The 20,832-nt window shown below is 31.5% G+C and overlaps 1 protein-coding gene across 5 annotated transcripts in view; it reads left to right on the top strand.

The window, feature by feature from the left end:
• CNKSR2 (connector enhancer of kinase suppressor of Ras 2) overlaps positions 1-20,832 on the top strand; it is a 283,644-nt gene that overhangs the window by 165,740 nt on the left and 97,072 nt on the right. For all 5 annotated transcript variants that reach the window (XM_079122826.1, XM_079122825.1, XM_079122824.1 and 2 more), the window contains 2 exons: positions 4,006-4,139; positions 9,102-9,313. In XM_079122826.1, the coding sequence (XP_078978952.1) occupies positions 4,006-4,139; positions 9,102-9,313 (346 nt within the window). The remainder of the gene's footprint in view (positions 1-4,005; positions 4,140-9,101; positions 9,314-20,832) is intronic.

Below are 20,832 nucleotides of genomic sequence, written 5' to 3'. Positions count from 1 at the left end.
CAGCAGTAATTTATCATTAATTAACCTAGGATTATAAATATATGTTTGAAGATGATTATGCATGTGATCATAATATTTAGAATTTGTTCATTTGTAGAGATAAATGTCAGTGTCCCCAAAAATCTATCAGACTTGTGTCATACAACACATATGCAAATGTGTCTTCCCTCTTGAAACCTCACTGAATATGTGCAAAGAGAGCTTTATGTCCACAAGGATAATTTAGAAATGTCAAAAAAATGATATGATCAAGGCCTCCCAGGAAATAAGCCACTTTGGATAAGATTCGTGAAGGATCTACATGATACTTGATTGCCATAGTGGATCAGGCTATACTGAAGCTTCATGCTTACTTGAATAATGAGATGCAATCCTAAAGTAATACCCTTGTACTTTATACATAAAAGTTGGTAGTTCATAATTCTCTCCTCATACAGATTTTAACAATATAAGGTCAAAATGTCAAAATGGTAAAAGAAAAAAATATTAGCCTTTATTACTGTTTTATTAATTTGGAAATCCTTTATAGTACAATGGTTACTGTTTTTCCTATGTTATGGACAAATGATCAAAAGTAAATGCTACTAGGATAAGAGAAGCGGTCTTTTTACATTATTATATTCTTATTTAGATTTTTTAATTTAAGGAATATGCTCATTAAATTGCTAAGAGAACTCCATTTGTTATTTTCTGTGAATTTTCACATGAATGGTTATTGGTGGTAGGTGTATTTTTAATGCTGCTTGTTATAAATAAGAATTTCTCACTGGTAATTTCAGCTAATTGCATCATTCATTCTGTGCTTCAATTTTACCTGTCTTTCTAAATTTCTTTAATGCCTTTTTCAATATTTAGTCATTGAATTTGGCACTATTTCTTGTCCACCATTAAAAAATTTTTAAGAGATTATTATCTTAAATCTTCTCAGACTTCTTTTAAGAAGCTATTTTCATTTTCTCATGAAGCTTCTAATTAAATACTTTATTTTTCCCTTGCCTAATGTCCAAGTTGGTTTTTTAAATGTAATTCTTAGCCAGGCATAGTGGTACACACCTGTAATCCCAGTGGCTCAGGAGGCTAAGGCAGAAGGATTGCAAGTTCAAAGCCAGTCTCAGCAACTTAGCAAGGCCCTAAGCAACTTAGTGAGACCCTGTCTCAAAATAAAAAATAAAATATAAAAAGGACTGAGGATGTATATCAGTGGTTAAGCACCTCTGGTTTCATTCCCTGGTATTAAAAATGTTATTCTCAAAAAGAATGATTGCTTTCTCACCTTAATTAGCTTGACAATAACAGTGCAATAAGTAGACAGATATACTGAATATATTGAATATTTACTATGAACTTTACCTGGTATATGAAGCATATATAAAAGCCAGATTATATATCTACATAATAAACTAGTTGAAGTATTTTCTATGATTTACCAGTCAATAAACTATGTAGCCAGTTGAGTTAAACAACAGGATTGACTAATTCTTTTTTCCTCTTTAAAAACAAGTTGTTTTTTCAACAAGTTTCATTAATTGAACCAGCTTCACATAATCAAATATTTCATCTATTCAAATGCTTTAAAATATTTTTTCCTCTCTGCATTTGCCAATTTAGCTAATCATTTTAACTGATGACATTAGGGTCAACTCCTTGCTCAAAATAGATACCTTGAGAAAAGGAATTTGAAGCTAGTTGACATGGCTAATAATGAAATTTTCTTGAAAGGAAAAGATACAAGTACCAGAGGTCGACCATCCTGGTAATAGTCCAGGCAAAATATATTTTCTTAGTTTTTATTTCATACTTAAGGAATATGTTCAATATACTTGTAACCATTTACTACTACTACTCCTCCTTTTTTCCTTATTGTTTAGGGAGAAACTAATAGGTGCTAACCAAGAAAAGAAACATACAATTCTATAGATGGTGGAAGTAAAGGAGAGAAATCCTCAAACTAGAAAAAGTGACACTGAAATTGTAGAAAAACATAAAAGGTTATTTTTAAAAGCTTATGCTTTAAAATTTCGTGTTCACTTGTAACATTAAGGTATTTTAAAGTATGAGATCTATTGAAGCATTTAAAAAGCATGCTGAGTATTAGCTTTTCTGTCAATGCACCACTTTAAAATTATTGGAAAATAATATACTGTGTAATAAAATTTTTCTTTTCTGCATTTCTATTATGATGAAATTTTAATCAAACTTATTATTTAGTGTCATCTGTATTTAGAACCAAGATACTCTGAGAGGAAAACAACTATAAACAGTCACATAACAGTGACTATAGATTACATAGTTATAGGTATATATCACTGAACATGTTATTCAAAGATCCATTGTAGAGGCATGCAACATAACCTCAAAATAATGCAGTTGTTTCTTCAGGCTTCATGGTGTTCATCTGTACAAGTGACTCCTGTGATTACCTATATAATCTTAAGATTTCCTGTTGCCAAAAATTTTGCTCCTAAAGTACAGGCATAGCTTAACTGGACACTGTTTCAAAAATCAGTATTGTTTTCCATAGTAGTCTTTACTGTATACTTTCATAATACCTTAAAATTCTTTGATTAGTATGTAAAGCTTCTAATTTTAACATCATATGAGATGGAATATTGTAAATCACCAAAATACACTATTATTCCTTTTTCCCTTCTATTTCTTTTTCTTTAATTTCTATTTCACATAGATAAAACTTAACCATCATTTTGGCAGGATGTGTGATTTGCAAGCTGTTAAGGTGAGCTGTGTAACAAGGAACATCAAAATCATGAACTGAGTCTTAAACTATGTAGCCTACCCCAATGACATGCATTGTACTTTCCACTGTATTTACCCTTGGCTTTCTGAACAAATTTTGTTTATCTGTACAAAAGTATTGTTACAATATAAAATAGTTGTACTATGCCATTATTTGAGTGTCCAAACAATGCGTGTTAAATAATAGAACTGTGGGTCTATAGACATACTAAGAGCGTTTTCATACCGGCTAAAATGGCAACATCTTGTCATGTGGAGATGCAGTTCATTTTGTGATCATTACTTTGGTATTTGAGATTGCACAAAAATTCTTATTTTTAATGTTAATTGTATGTGTAGTTAATCAGTAAGATCTGTAAGAGAAACATAAAAAATTGTGAATTTTTGTTTTACTTTAGGATAATTTCTTGAACCACTAGTTTATTTAGAAATGCTGTGAAGCTTGGAATTGGGAGTGCTCTTAATGCATCCTGATATACAGCTTAATTCAATATATACAGTTTCTTAACATAAAAAGAAACAACCTCCTATTCAATGCATACATACAAACATGAAATCGAGATCTATCAATATGCAACTTAAGATTATTTAAAATGATAGATAAATGTGTGTGCCTGTGAAAGGTGAAATGATTGTGTCACATTAATAACCGTACTTTTGAAGATGTACCATAAAATGAGTTGGAGGAGACGGCTAGCTATGTTTATATTGACAGAAAAAAGTACACTTTCCTGGAAAATGCTGTCTCATATTGGTCTTTTATAATCCATTTTTGTTGCCTTTTCTGAGAATCTGTGACATTCTACCAACCTAGGAGTGGAGTTTGTCTTTTTGGTGACATCTGAAATAGCTTTCTTGTGTATCAGTCAAGATGTAAGCAAGCTAATTCTTCTATGAATCACTATTATCTTTCTTTCAAAAGTGGGATTCTGACAAAGCTAATTTAAATAAGGTTCTGAGATAAATCTTCCCATTATAAAACAGAACATGGTAATTTCTTACCTCATAAATAGCTTCTAGGTTAGACCATAGGAAAAGGTGAGTTGGGAACTAAGTGGAAACCTCTAACATATATTATTTATTTTTGGAGACTCAAAGGAATATCCATATACTAAATAACATCCTTCTTGATTTCAGCCAAGTTCAAAAACTTTGCAGAAATAGATCATTTTAAAATGATAACTATATGTCATTGTTGTTGTTGTTTGTGTTGTTTGTGTGTGTATGTATTTTCTTTTTCATTTTAACCAGCCTCTTATACCTAGAAGTCCCACAAGCAGTGTTGCCACGCCTTCCAGCACCATCAGTACACCTACCAAGAGAGACAGTTCTGCCCTCCAGGATCTCTACATTCCCCCTCCTCCTGCAGAACCATATATTCCCAGGTATAAAACTAACTTTCATGTTGTTCTAGGCAGCTTCTACTTAAAGATTAAACTAATGGCATATAAACTGCAAAGTCAATTCTTGAGGAATACTATGAATATTTTCTCAGGAATTCTGAACACATTCTGGAAAATCATTCCCATTATAGTGAATGAAATTTGATTAATAATAACAGTAACTAATTTGTATTAAACATTTATTATGCATTAAGTATCTTATCCTCCTTATCTCTTATAATAAGAAAGAACAGGAAAGTAATATTAAGTAACAATTAAGATTATTTTAGTAAGTATAAAATAAGTGAAACTCTTTGGCTAAGAAGCCCAAGGAAATCTCAGACTAGTTTGAAGCATTCCATTTTTTTTTAAGAGAAAGTTTTCATTGTATTGAAAAAAAATGGGGGTAAGGGAAGAATGGAGGAATGTTGGATTGTGTAGAGGGAAGCAAAGCGAGGGGAGGAGGCAGAGGGAAGGAAAGATAGTGGAATGAGACAAACATCATTATCCTTTGTACATGTATGATTACACAAATGATGTGACTCTACATCATACAACCAGAGAAATGAAAAGTTGTAGCCCATTTGTGTAAATAAATCAAAATGCATTCTGCTGTCATGTATAACAGTTTATTAGTATGAACAAAGTTTATAGATAACTTTAATGCTTTCTTAAATGCATAAAGAGATTACTTTTTTGATGATGAGGAAGAGGAAAAGAAGGAGAGAGTTCCCCCCCAATACCTTAGAATCTAGAGTTTTTACTTTATCAGTTCATTAATATTTTCTCCAGGAAATAGTTTTTACAAGAAAAAGAATTGCCTTTAAGATCTAGTTCCTAGACTTCTTGGGGCTGAATCTCCATTTCATTTCTAGATTCTAATTAGAAATTCCTGGCAGGGGTGAAAGATTACAGCTTTGTGCCATAATGCATTCTGTCCAAAGGCATTCTGATATCCAGCCTGTGAATACAAAAATTATGGGAAGGGCCAGAAATGAGTGGGGATAATAAACACCAATCACAAATAATTTGATTTAGTTTTTAAATTAATTCTGCCATCATTCAAAAATAATAGTTTAAGTTGTATTATTACCAAGCAGTACTTAATATTAAATTTCTATTGTATATAAAAGAATCGAATTCTTTGTGTTTAGATTTTCATTATTATTTAACATACCTAGTGTTTCAGAGATATTTATTCTATTAGGTACAATGATACTGACATTATATGATCTAAATGCTATGTGACAATATGGCATGTCTGAAAATACTGTGTTGTCATATAGTAATAAAACTATCAGCAGTATTTGTATACATATAAATCCTTATTTTTGAGAATTAAATACAGCTATAGGAACATAAATTATAAAAAACCTAATTGACTAACCTGGCATTTCATAAGTCTTTCCATTATATAATTTGAGATGTTACATTAGATTTATAATCAGATGTACAAATCCATCCAATATAAGAGTAAAAACATAAGTTATATTTTAATTCTATTTAAACAGTGTCAGATTTTCTGAATACTCTTGCATGAGAAGCACTGAACAAAACAAGAAACTACTTTTTGTGATTTTCATTTTAACTGAAAATATTTATATTTCAGAGCAAATGATTATATAACTAGCCTTATTCTTTAGAGGGCTATATGCACAGATAAACATCAAAAGAATATTTCTTAACAAATCTCCACAATTTTTAAATGTTCTTTCCTGTTCACTTTGGTTAGGGATGAACTTGTTATAAAGAAATGATCTCCTGGACAGATAGGATTTAGTATTCACTTTAGATGGACAAAACATTGAAATGAACCAGTCCTGTCCTCATGACTGTGGTAAAGATATTTTTAAGTCAATAAAAAGCTTGAACATGCTACTTAAAACTATTAGAGTAGTTGAAATATCAACATACTAGTCATTGTTTTGTAAGTACAAACTGAAGGCTCCATACTTTTCAGTAAAATTCATAAAAGTAGTATAGATTTTCTCAATTGATTTTATTTGATATGTAATTTAGCAGAATATTCTAAAGATATTTTGAGTCTTACTATTATTTACCATTCACAGTTTTTTTTTTTTTCCCTGCAGTGCTGGAGATTGAACCCAGGGACTTGTGCTTGTGAGGCAAGCACTCTACCAACTGAGCTATATCCCCAGCCTTCACATAGTCTTTTGATAGAGCAATCAGAATAGTCCATGCATCAAAGCCCTTTTGAACCACAACATTATGTAAATCATCTGCATATTTTGGTCTAACTTGAAGTCATAGTCATAAAACCCTTTGCAGTTGTCATTAGGATTATAAATAATGAAAGTTATCTTAATAAAAAACAACTTAAAATGGTAAAACTAGATGTTACGAATTTTTATGTGATTAAATTATTCAAACATATTTATTCCAGGAAAAAAAGTCACTGTAAATGTGCCTTTTCCTCTAAAACTGAAAACACTCATGTATATAAAGTATATGAAATTTGGTTGAAATTTTATTATGCCTTGTGATTATATGCAGAATCATTAAAATGTGTTGTGCATTTTATATTTAACCAAATTTCTTTTCCTATGATAAAAATGAACAATCTGTAGGTCTTAGAACAGCTCTGAAGTTTAAGTAGCAATTTTTGTTATAAAATCTACTGTCATTAAATAAAAAGAAAGTCCACTAAAGCCATGCTATGTTCATCCTTTTCCTTAAATCCTTTCTAGATCAAAGGTGTAGATTTATTACATATTTTTATAAAGGTATAACATTGATTAAAGTCAAAATATTTATAGTACAATGAAGTAATTGAGTTTTTCAGGGATTCATGACATGAGTACATACATATACACACACACTTATATACACAACTCATACACATACATACATATACATACACACATACTCTTAAACATATCATTTCATTCCATCGGAAAGTTGGGCTTAGTTTTTACTTTTCTTAACTTAGCATTGTTTGAGCACTATATTGACATGTTTAACATATCTGTCCTTTTGATCTAAGGCTACTTCTTCATGTCATTATGCAGTAGAAAATATCAGCCCTTCAAATTTTCTGCCATAGGCTGTGTCCATATAAATATAACATGGTGAATTAATTGGTCTGGATCACCCTCTGATCTCAGCTACATTAGTATTCATATTACAGGCCTGATAGAGAAGTCTGCCCATTTACAGGTAGGCATAGCCTTACTCCAGTGCCATGAATTCATTGGAGCTGTTTCCAGGAAAATTGCAGTGTCAATTTCTTTTTGATAGAGGATTAACAGTGCCAGAAAGTACCAGGTGATTTGTTCAGGAAAGCTTTCAGCTAATTGAAAATAAAATTCTCTCTGGAATTTTTATTTATTTTCTTCTCATTGCCCAAGTGTTATATAGGCATATTTTGGTTATAAGCAATTATTTTAGAAAATAAAAGAGTAAATGGCAATGTAAATGGAAAACTCACCTTGTGATGGGTTAAATTATAGGACAACTTAATGATTCTGTTTAGTCAGTCTTAAGAATATTATTTATTGCTTTTTACATATTTAAAATACTGGGAATATAGTTTTCTACATTTTAAACTTTTAAACATTTGCACACAGATGCAAAAATATGGACATTTTGCTCTGAAACTTATATTTTGGAAATAGCATTACTTTTCTAAGCTCGTCACCATTATATAAGGTATAATGGGCTTTAGATAAATATATATACATATCTATATATGTATATATATTTCAGGTTTTCTATATCTTTAAGATTTTAGTTCTACCACTTAACATAAAATCAAATTTTGTTCTGGTTTGATAATACTGATTCATGACACTGTTTAGAGGCAGTGGAAACAATTAAGGACTAGGAAAAAATATCACTAATGGCCCATAAGGGAAGAAATACTGCATTTACATTCATGGATATGCTCTAGAAGATAAACTTTTCTAAAAAGAGTACATAGGTAATTAGTGAAATATTCCATAAGATAAACTAGGTTCAATTCAACTAATCCTAAATGGAATATTTCTATCAAAACACCATTCATTATGGTCTAATTATCAAGTACTGTGTAAGTAATAGGTTTTGGAAACCCCATATATCCCATTTTCAAACTCCATATTTTATAACATTTCTTCACCCTCTTGCCACAAGAAACATTGCTAATGTGTAAAGATATTATATTTTTTTCTCTAGTCTCTTAAGCTTCTTTTAAATTAATAGCCTGCTGTTTCAGATCACTACAATACCAGTTTATATAGGTCTAATTTGGTTCCTAATACCATGATATCCCTCATATAAATGATAAATCTTATATACATCTTTGTTTTTCAGCAGTACACATTTTACCAAAAATCAACTAGGTAATCTGGCAGGAAAAAAGGCATGTGGTTAAATTAACATTGTTAGTGTTATACATACTGACTTGAATACTTGAGCAATTTATGTGCTAAAATTATTTCCTTTGTATGACATGGTACAATGAAAAATGAACTAGAGCAATAGCTAAAAGATCCATGGTGCATTTCTAGCTCTGTCATTTATTAGCTGTATGACATTGAGGCAAGTCATTTAACCTGAGCCTCAGCATTTTTTCTTGAAAAATATGAATAATTGAAAATTGCCCTATAATTATCTTTTTCTTTCTTTGAACCAGGAATTAAACCCAGGGAGTCTTAACCACTGACCCACAACCCCAGCCTATTTATTTATTCATTTACTTACTTACTTATCTACTTACTTATTTATTTAGAGATAGGGTCTCTCTAAGTAGCTTAGGCCCACTAAATTGCTGAGGCAAGCTTTGAACTTTCAATCCTTTTACCTCAGCCTCCTATAATTTTCAAAGAAAGCTTAGAAAGATCAGAAGATATATTATATGGGAAGTTTATTATTAGCATGTTAACTCTCTGCCATTTTACCTCCCTAATACTTTTCTACACTTTTCTACTTTTTTTTCTACTTTTTTACTCTAACAATTTTCTTTAGGGATGAAAAAGGAAACCTTCCTTGTGAAGACCTCAGAGGACATATGGTGGGCAAACCAGTGCATAAAGGATCTGAATCACCAAATTCATTTCTGGATCAGGAATACCGAAAGAGGTTTAACATTGTTGAAGAAGATACTGTCTTGTATTGCTATGAATATGAAAAAGGAAGATCAAGTAGTCAAGGAAGACGAGAAAGCACTCCAACTTATGGTGAGAGTTCTTCTCTTATTTTTACATGACATTATATCTAACATGGGGATTGCAATTTCCTCATAAGCTTTGGGGCTATGAAGATTACTTTATTGCTTTTGAATATTTATTATTAATCTGTTTCTATCATGTACTTCTAAGTGAAATATCAACAATATGACATGACATTAAAAATTACTGTAGATTTTCCCACAGTAAGTGAGAGCAGCAAGTAACATTTTAGCTCATAATGGTTTATGAAAATCTTCCTAGCATCACATCTACCTCTTTTGTTAAATGTTGCCAAATTAAAACAATTCAAGAGCTTTATAATTTTTAATGAATACTTCTAACATGACTTGTTTGAAATAAAATTATTTCCTTAATATTCAGGGATTAAAAACATTTTTAGATAAGCTTTTCTGGGGTAAATCTCATCTCAGTTTTTGTATTTTTAATAAGCTGAAAAATTAATCCGACATTCAATTTGAGGTGGATTTTAAATAGAATAGACATACTATATTTAAGCCAAAGATGGGCCCAGAGTAACCATGTACCTAGGATTTTTTTTTTATCTCTTGACTTGTTTTTCCATGCATGACCAAGAATGTAGCCACGTCACAAATATATAAAATTTATACCTGGCATTGGCAATATTTTCTGATAAAGTTGCCTAATGTAATAAACCCTTTGTTCCTATTGTAAGAATGAATTGATTTAATTGGAAGTCTGTGGTCCTTCCTTTCCAGTTTTCAAATTGGTCATTTTCATTGAGGGGTTTATGTGTTGGGGAAGGATAGGATTCTTGCTGATTAGTCTAAACTTGATCAGTAAAACCAAAAATGAATGAAAATTATTTTAAACACTCTCTTTCTACCCCACCCTCCTCACTTGTTTACCACAGCCATGTCCCTCCCTCCTCTGGTCCCCAAATGGCAGTAATATCTTCTTATGCACATCTTATTACTTTATGGTTCTCTGGTAATAATTACGTATGAAAAGTTTTACCCAAAATGATCTTAAAGAATAGGAATCATACTTATCTTTCTTTTTGTTATTCTTTGTACATGTGCTTTTTATCTAAATGAATTATGATACTTTTAGAATAACTCCTCAGTTACACAACTCTGGTGACTTATTTTGAACTGTTGTATATTGAAGGTATTTGCAACTTTTTTCTCTCATATTATATTGTAAACCTTCAGGATAGAGACGTGCCATCTTTGTTAGCCCTTTCTATGTCCCATGACAGAATGTATAATTTTTATTCGTTCCACAAGTACATGTTGACCACCTATTATTAGATGGACAGTAAAGTATGTCAACTCTTCTCTTTTTATATCCCAGAGATTTCTGCATATTTTTTACTTGTATGGAAGTAAACGAACATTTCATTTAAGGGGAAATTCTAGTCGCCAAATGAAGTCATTGTTTCATTACTTATGACCTTATATATTTAGTAGGTTCTTACAGAATATCTTTAAATTGTCATGTCACATAGCAGTTTAAAGCACCGAGTACAGTTATGTTTCATAAATCATATCAATAAAATAGAATACTGTTTGAACTTTAGAAAACTTAGATAGCTTATAGTTAAAAAAATAAATATGTACATGCTTAAAATAGGGATAAAGAAGTAAGCAAATTTCTCTTTTTAAGTTTTGAACCTGAAACAATAATAATCTTACTATATAGTGGTTTTATTTAATCTGAGCCTAAAAGGTAGATACTTACTTCAGTGAAGATGTCGAGGCACAACTTGAAAGTTGTTTCAAGTAACTAACAATTTAATTTATTTAATTTTCCAATTTCAGATCCTAAATAATAAAATCTACCATTCAGTTACAGGGATTGTGGCCATAATTTTCCCAAAGATTAATTCATTTGTTAACTCATTCAGCTAGTATTTTATATACATAAAGTCAGTCAGAACTAGGGACACAGGTGAGTAAAACATAAATCCTACCAGGAAGACAGGTATAACCCAGTGGGAAAAACATCCACATTGTAGTCACTTTAAGTCAGAATATATGCACAAAATGCTGTGTAGCCCAGTAATTGAATAGCCCCATAGTCTGCCTGAGAATTCACATAAGCAAGCATGAAATTTATGCTGAGTTTTGAATGATGAATAGTCATCACCCAACATTTCTAAATGCTAGTTATCTCCACCAAATACCTGGTACCTTTTTAAAATCTAGGTCTGAGACCTGAGGGTTTGCTTAAGTCTCTCAGCCCAGACCCTAAAGGCCCCAATACAAATTGCTTCCAGCCTTCATAATCAATAAAAACTTCTTTATTTAACGTATAAGTAGTATTATGATGTGGACCACAAAGTGTGACAATATTCTCTTGTATTTGAAAATAATGATGAAAATTCAGTCTTCCTGAAATGTATTGCAAAAAACCTAAAATACAGAAAATTTCATATTTGGTATTTTCTAGATTTGATAGTAATTTAACTTCTTAGTACTTGTGATACCTTAAAATGCAGTGTAAAGTTCTTTATCCTAATCACTTTCAATTTAGTTCTTAGTTACAAATACCCTTATCTTGAAGTATTTGAATTTAGCCACCATTATTCTATTAACTTCACAAATTACCTGTTTACACAAGTAAATTGTAAGTTAAGATTATGAGTGTAGGTACTTTTGAGAAGCAAAACAGTACCATGACACAGTTACCAGTACATGTATATGCTTTGGGTTGTATAGATATTAATATATTCACATTTTAAAGTTGTGTGTGTGTGTGTGTTTTAGTCAACTTTTTCATTGATGTAACTAAAGACCCTTACAAGAACAAGTTTAGAGGAGGAAAAGTTTATTTGGGGAATCACTGTTTCAGAGGTCTCAGTCCTATAGATAGCTTACACCATTCCACAGGGCTCAAGGTGAGGCAGGATATTGTGGAGGAAGAATGTGGTGAAGGGAAACTGCTCAGGACATGATCAAGAAGCAGAGAGAGACTCCCCTTGCCAGATACAAAATATCTACCCCAAAGGTACACTTCCAATGCCCACCTCCTCCAACCACACCCTACCTGCTTTCAGTTGATTCCCATTAGGGGAGTAATTCACTGAAAGGGTTAAGGCTCTCATAACCCAATCATTTCGCCTCTGAATATCCTTGCATTGTCTCACACATGAGCTTTTGTGGAACACATCATATCTAAACTATAACAGTGTATATGTGTGTGCATATGTGTGTATATATATATATAGTTATATGGTGTATGTATAGTTATATGGATATATGTTCTGTATACATATATATTTTATATTATATTTGCATATACATGTATATAATAAACATGATATATTTATATAATGTATATATTTATATAATAAATGTATATAATGCACATTTATATATATTAAAAATAAGAGAAACTCCATTATTAAGCACAATGACAAAGAAGCACAGATGTAAAGACAAATACCAGAAATTATTCTGATTTTGGAATTTAAACAACGTTGTTTAACCAAGGTTCTCATTTTATACTATGAACACTTTTGTTAAGAATGCATTGAAATTGTAAGTATTCACCCTAAACAATTGGACAAGTGCAATATGTGCAAATAGTAAATGGCTCTTCTAGAAAATAAGTAACCTGTTGAGCTTTTATGTATATCCAGCTCTGTTCTAAACATTTGAAAGGTCATTAATCCATTTAATCCTCACAACAACCCTATGAGGTGTATACTAATAAAATTCTTGTTTTACAAATGAAAAATCTGAAGTAGAGGTTAAATAACTTACCAATCTAGTAATGATGTAGCTGAAGTTAAGCACCCATGGATATTGTTCACCTTACTAGTTTACTAGCTAGTCAAATGTGACTAAAAAAATGATTTTCTAAGTTGTAAAAAAAATTACCAAGAATTGTGTTACTCCTTTCATATTAAAAAAATTATGTATCAGGCAAGAAGAGGTAGGTCTCATTTTGCATGTTGTTGTATATTGGTTTTTTTTTTTTTTTGATGTTGTTGTTGCTGTTATTTTTTGTATTTACTGGTACTGTAATGAGCATTCATTTACATAGATATAGTCCTGACAGTCTTTGGAGAAAGAGTGCTAAATTGAGGGGTAAAATGAGCAACAATGTGTTATATCCTTTTGAAATCAGAGTTCATAAAATTTGTTTTACTTTCCTTACAAATATATACAAGAATAATTTCTGGACATGTAGATGGTAGTAGGGAAACAACACTGATTAGTGGTTACTAGCACTGACTCTAGCATCAGCCATGTTAGATAATTCTGTCATCTACTACTCCAGAGTGACCCTAAGGATATTACTTTAGACCTAATTTTTATTATTTGTTAAATGAAGATGATAATATCTGCCTCATAGGAGTTTTGTGAGAATTTAATAACAATGAATTATAAACTGCCTTAGTGTCCAGTATATAAGGTATTTATTTTTATTGTCATTATTACATAGAAGCTTTAATATAAAAATAGAAAGGGTGAAATGGCATTAAATCACTTTATTTGGTCACATCTGCTCAGGCTACAAAAGGTTCAATTTGATATCAGTTACTTGTCAATTTCTTAGAATGGAAATATTTCCCATCAACTTTCCTTTTTCACTGCCCATTGACTTCTTATCCTTGGTATTCCATCATAGCACATTTCTAGGCATAGAAACATACTAAAAGGTTGACACAGCTGGCTGAGTTCCTTGTGTCCATAAGTAGTCATATTTCATAAAAATTGGAAGAAAACATCTTTATAATAGAATCACAAGAACAGTATTGCTTTGAAGATAGGAATCTAGACATTTTCTGATTTATTGAAAACATAATTCCTCACAAAAAGCACATGAAATAATGTAAAGTTGGCATTTTTAGCAATGCTCCTCATAAATGTTATGGGCATACATTGCATTGGGTAAAATTAATATCTATAACATTCTGTCTAAACATTTTCAACTGAGTCTTTAGGACAGGAGAAAACCAAGTACTTTGTCCCTTTTATCCACATGTATAACAAATGGCTTGAATAACTTACAGTGGCATGATGAAGGTTCTGAAGGCAATGGCATTATAAACTGAATATGAAATGAGGATAAGTGTCTTAGGTTCCAGGGTCTCTCACTGTATTTCAACACTGCCTTTCTCTTTGTCTTACAAATTCATTTTGTCTTTTGGGCAGTTAAAATATACTTAATAGCATTTTTTTCAGACACTTCTTAAAGGCTCAATTATATACAAAACATTCATACTTGTTTTTTCTGAAGAACAGAAGCCTGCTCTCTTTCCTATTATTTTTTTGAATATAAATAATTTTCCCTAAAAAAAAAAAAGTTTAGTTGTCATTCACCAGCTAAATTGAATTCTAATAACAGGATATTTCTTCGTTCAAGTAAAATATATCCTTCCTAAAGAAGAGCTAACCATATAAATAGAAATTAGAGAATCAGAAATGCAAAGATATGACATATGTACTATATTCATAGGAATTCTTAATCCTTGGACTTATTTAATATATTTCATAAACACTCCAAGTTGGTTAGCATCACAAAATAATTTTGAGCATCAAGCTGATGGTTTTAGGGGCTCTTATAATTGATGGAAAAGCAGTTCAGCAATATTTTGACATAGAAATTGAATATAGTCTGTTTCTAATGTAAAAATTAGAGTGATCATCTAGGGAAGGCACTCTTCCTTAATTTGTACAGTTGTACTGATGGAAATAGACAAAACATAAGTTTTGAAGCCAGAGAGAGCAAACTTTAGTGTCACCTTGGCCTTTAATAATTGATTGTCATTGAGATTTCACTTCCCTATATTTTGTTTCTTTTTCTGTAAACATGGGATATTAGTACCATTCATAGTGTTTTCATGAGGAGTAAATGAGATAACGTGTCTAGTACTTAGCAAAGTTCTTTCCTCATAGAAAGTGCTGAAGAAATGGTGCCTAGATAGTATATTGTTGCTTCTCATAAGTAAAAATGACAAAAATGTGCCAAAGATTTTCAAGTGTTGATGGATCAAATTAGCACTTGTTTCTCTCTTGTGGAGGGATTTAGCAAGGGAAAAGAAGGCTAGAAATATTCCTTCTTATTTCATCCCTCTACCAATCCAATAACCAACTATTTAAGTTGTAGCAGCTAAAAGAAAAAGAAATAGAACTTTTTGTTTTCTTTTAGTTTAGATTTGCATAAGTAAAAGGAAGAATATTCAAACAGCTAATAATGCTCCAAAATAGTACCCAAGTCTTCTTAAACTCCACTACAGAAGGGCCATTAGAACCTCTCAGAATCTGAAAATAATTGAGTTTTAAAGTTTTAGGTGAGCTACTAAAATAAAGAAGGAAAATATAACATGTAAACAAACAAAATGCAGACTTTTAAAGAAATGAAACCTGGGAAGAAAGGATTATTCTGAAAGGATTCAAGGTAATTAAATAATGGTTAAAACAGTAAGATCAAGAAAGAGGAAGTTTAAATAAAGTTCCAGAATATTAATATGTGAATAAAATGTGAAGATTACCAAACCAAATTTCAAAGGCAATGCAACTATGAGGAGAAAAGAAACTCTTCAAATAAGTTAATCAACAGAATTGAAAAGTTAAGAATAGAGATATTAATTTAGTCATTCTCACCTGAGGTCACTATTCCCCACCTCAGAGGACATTTGGCAATTTCTGGGGATATTTTATGTTATACAGTCATAACAGTGTGGTAGAATGCTATTGGCACTTAATGGGTAGAGGAACAAAACACTACCAAACCTCATATAGTGTATGGGACAACCTGCAACAAAAATAATGATCAGCCGGGTGTGGTGGTTTACACCTGTAATCCCAGAGACTCAGGAGACTGAGACAAGAGGATCATGAGTTCAAAGTCAGTTTTAACAACTAAGCAAGGTTCTTACCAACTTAGCAAGACCCTGTTTCAAAATAAAATAATAATAATAACAGCAATAAAAACAAAAGGACTAAGGATGTAGCTCAATGGTTAAATGCCCCTGAGTTCAATCCCTGGTACCAAAAATAATAATAATAATAATAATAATGACCATGTATGCTACTTTTGAAAAACCCTAGCTAATAAAGAAGAATGAAATTATGGCATTTGCCAGTAAATGGATGGAACTGGAAAATGTCGTGCTAACTGAAATAAGCTAGTCCCAAACAACCAAAGGCCAAATGATCTCTCTGATATATGGATGCTAACCCACAAGGGAGGGTGGGGAGGGCAAGAATAGAAGTTCATTGGATTAGACAAGGGGGAACTAAGGAAAGGGATGGGAAGGGAAATAGGAAGGACAGTAGAATTAATCAAACATAACTTTCCTAGCCTTGTATTTGAATACATGACCAGGGTTACTTTGCATCATGTACTACCACAAGAATAGGATCCTAATTAGAACAAGTTATACTCTGTGTATGTGTAATATACCAAAATACATTCTATTTTCATGTATATCTAAAAAGAACAAATTAATTTTTTAAAAAATCCTGGCTAAATTAAGAACTCATTTATAGATAAATCGAATATAGAAGCATATACTAGAAAATCAAAATCAGAGACCTTATATGACACATGGATGATTACCTTACAATTTTTTTCTAATTCAACGAACCTAGGTAGTTTTATTTCCCTGGAAATATATACCTGTATTTATTCATGCTCAGTATATTCTCTGGGCAGAAGTGCTCTAAGGTTGTATCTGGGATGACCAACCTTGCCATATAATAGAAAACATAATCATGACATCCTCTGGGACAGGACGTGGAACAGTTTTCCCTAGTTGAAATCAGAATGCATTTACCCTATGAAAAACATTATAATAAATGGCAGCTATGTAAAATTTAAATAGAGTTGTTAGTGTTAACTTACAAGTCACAATATAGTTTAAGTAATTCAGCATTTTCCTTACTATGTTTTTCAGATTACTTGTTATGAGAGTCTGTTAAAGAAAGGTCAGGTGGTTAAATAAGATTGGGAAACTCTGTATGTTTTATCTGCTCTTGGAGATTAAAGGCTTTGAAAGTCTTGTTGAATTTGGATTCTTATTGTTTCCCAAATGTATGTGTACATTGAATCATCATCTCCTTTGTTCTTCTTCCTCTTCCCCCTCCTTTCTGTCCTTCCTCTTCTTCATCATCATAATCCATAATACTTATTAATTTTCTAATAAAGCTAATGTTTTATAGCATATATTTCAGAAAATACTGAAATAGATCTTTGGTATCCAAATACCAATGGCAAACTTTCTTTGCATTGTAAGTTTCAAACAGTTAATTTAGAGATAACATTTGGGAAAAAAACTCTCTTCTTAAACTTGAAACTTACCATGCAGTTGGCTTGTTGAATGTCATCTTCATTCTTCATTTTTGCCTTGAAGAAAAGCCAGATGCAAACCATTTTTGAGAGTGAATCTTTTTGTGATAAAAGACAAAAATAAAGTAATAAAAAACAACCATAAAGATCAGTGCATAGTGTTTAGTACTCCCAGTTACTATGAAATTAGTGATATTATTGCAAAACAGTTTTCCAGAAATCATGGAAGAAAACAGATCCCTTGGGATAATGAATGTCAAATGTTATATTCACTGTTGTTCAACAAGTGATGAGTAAAACTCATACCCCAGTTACTTTAATAACTGTAGACATTACAGAAAATAATTGAACTAATATACAGACATTTAAAAATTTATATATGACAAGCTAACATTGTTTTATAGATAATATATCATGTCAAATCAATGTGCTTTTCACTGTTGTTAACACACTGAACTGCAAAGTTTCATCCACAATTTATGCTCTTATCCTCCATTAGTTCTTCATATAACCTTAATATTTTGCAAGAGTTGCAGGCTGGTTGGGAGAACACAAGCAAAAATACAATAGTCATACATGTCATTAAATTATTTTGAAGAAAAAATCAGTTGGAGTTTTTCATTCATGGTTTTAAATTATTCATCGCTGTAGCAATTTTATGTAGTGAAAAAAGTATTAGGATAGGAATTTGAAGATTTATACTCATGAACTGACTCTAACATGGATTATCAGTTAAATTCTAAGAAATTAACCTTGGTCTGTCTTAAGTTTTCAACCCTACCTTTGTTACTGATTTCAAAAATATAATAAAAATATGTGAAAGGAATTGTAAAATAATTGTAAAATGTCACTTATTTTTAAAAGAGAATAGTTGATGATCTTAATAATCTGTTTCACTTTCCATCAGAAAGGGTGACCATCTTGTATATGTTAATGGAATTTTTAAGACATTGCTAAGATTTTTGAAAAACTACTTTGCTTTTAGCTGAGTGTGGCAGTATACATCTGGAATCACAGTGACTCAGGAAGCTGAGGCAAGAGGATCACAAGTTCAAGGCCAACCTCAGCAATTTAGCAAGATTCTGCCTCAAACATTAAAAGAGGAGATATTAGAGATGTAGCTCAGGGTAGAGCACAACTGAATTTAACACCCCCCACACATTATATATATATATATATATATATATATATACACACACATATATATGTATGTGTATATATATATATATCTTAATTTGCAGTTAACAACTGTATGTTTTTAACCAAATAATATTTGTGAGCCTTTCTTGTTCATATCTGTATTAATGCTAAGCATAACAAGAGGCCAATGTATTTTAGCATAGCTTATTTTATACCCACCAGTCTTTAGAGGAGGACCCAGAGCTCTTTTGCTACGTAGTATTTAACCATTTGAATCCTCTACAGAGGAAATGGCTTTATGCACAGAAACATTTCATCTAAGAAAAGCCTAATTTTCCAAATTTCAGTGTGTAAATCTTGTTCCTTTTCTTAATAGAGTGTTCATAAAAGGTAATTTGGTTCAAAATATAATTAGCCTTGTAATCAAGTGTTAAATATGCCATGTAATTTTTGACACAGTTCAGTATTTTCTCCTTCAACAAATTTTTTGTTACTCCCAATTTAAAGTATAGATCACTTTTAGAAAGCAATAGGAAAATACACAAATATGATGTGACTTATTCTTGAAAAATGACATTTTAATTGGTTGTTTTTCATTAATGAAACAAAAGATTCAATGTTAATAACCAAAGTTTGTATTATTTATAAGAGTCATTAAAGCCAATGCTTAAATAATCAACACATTGAAATGTTTACAAGCCAATAATTTTCCAAGCTCTTTTATCCAAAAGCAAAATTTTTGAAATGTGGCAACAAAGATCAAAGTGCTCATTCTTACTTCTTTTATTGGAACCATATATGTTACCCTCATCCCTTAAAAATTACTGACTTTTTATTTAATTCAGTTTCACTTCCTTTTCAAATGTGTGACTCTCTACCTTAAATAACCTCTGGTTGTTTTCCTAGAAATGCAGTCAACCATCTGAAAGTAATTTTTCTGTCTGGTATGTGAGCAGTTTGATGGGTGTATATGGCAGGCTTATAGCCTAACTATTCCTTACTATGCTCATTTTCATCAAAATAATGGCTAAACTATTCAGAACAGATGTGTATATATGTATACTTTTTTCAGGGTCTAGAGAAACATTTTTTGAGCATTGAAAGGTATGTTAGACTTATGGAGAATTTCTCTGCAGCTTTTTTTTTAACTTTTGGCAACTGTAAGAGAGAAGATTGCTTGTCAGTTGTTATTTTTGTAATGAAACTTAATGAGTTTAGCATGTTTTGAGAGAAAATAAAAAGAAAGTTATACAATTCAAAAAGGCAGTAATTCAGTGGTGTTTCAATAGATTTCATGGGTACCTTAATATGGAACTATTTCCAAGAAAGGAATCAGGAGACAAGGTTCTTAGTTCTGACTTCATTGCCAAACAGTTCTAGAAGGCTCAATTTGTTAGAAAAAAAAAATGAAGAGGGTGGGTCAAGATTGCATACTTCCTTAGAAAGAAGGAAAGGGAAGGAAACTGAAAATAAAAAACTGAGGTGTGGCCTGTATCCTTTTTTGGTCCAGTGTGTGAGTCACCTATTTACTTTCTTAATTTGCTGTTAATGAATATTGAGCAATTACTCTGTGTTTAAGACAGTGTTCTGAGTGCTGGAGAAACCACAGTAAATAGCAATATTTCATTGAAATTTACATTCTAAAAGGGTGTAAGAAATCAAGCAACTAATTTAATATTTATTTGACTACAACTGGTGTGCCATGAAGAACTTTCAGAGGAAATGAAAGCAAATACAGAGAAACTTGACCCAGAATAAAGGGTCAAGGAGTATGTCCATGAGGAAATGACACTTTTGCTTAGCTCTGAAAGATGCATGTGTATTTAGGAAGCAGAGAGGAGAACCAGAGGAAGATAGAATCCTAGATGAAGATGAAGAAAGTGTTTCATGGAAAGAATAATCCTCTATATTATATGCTGCAGATATAACAGAAAAGGCAAGGACTCTGAGAATTGTCTATTGAGTTTAGCAATGTGAAAGCCCAAATGACCTTGACAGTAGCAGTTTGGGGGCATTAGTGGGGCAGGGGAGCATTCATTGGAGAGGGTTCAAGAGAGGAGTTGGAGGTTGAGAATGTAAAAAAAAAAAAAAAAAAAAAAAAA

This window comes from Sciurus vulgaris (assembly GCF_902686455.1).
Source record: "Sciurus vulgaris genome assembly, chromosome: X".
Lineage (NCBI taxonomy): Eukaryota > Metazoa > Chordata > Mammalia > Rodentia > Sciuridae > Sciurus > Sciurus vulgaris.
The sequence above is the reverse complement of the archived record's forward strand: the minus strand, read 5'-3'. Positions and strand labels throughout refer to the sequence as shown.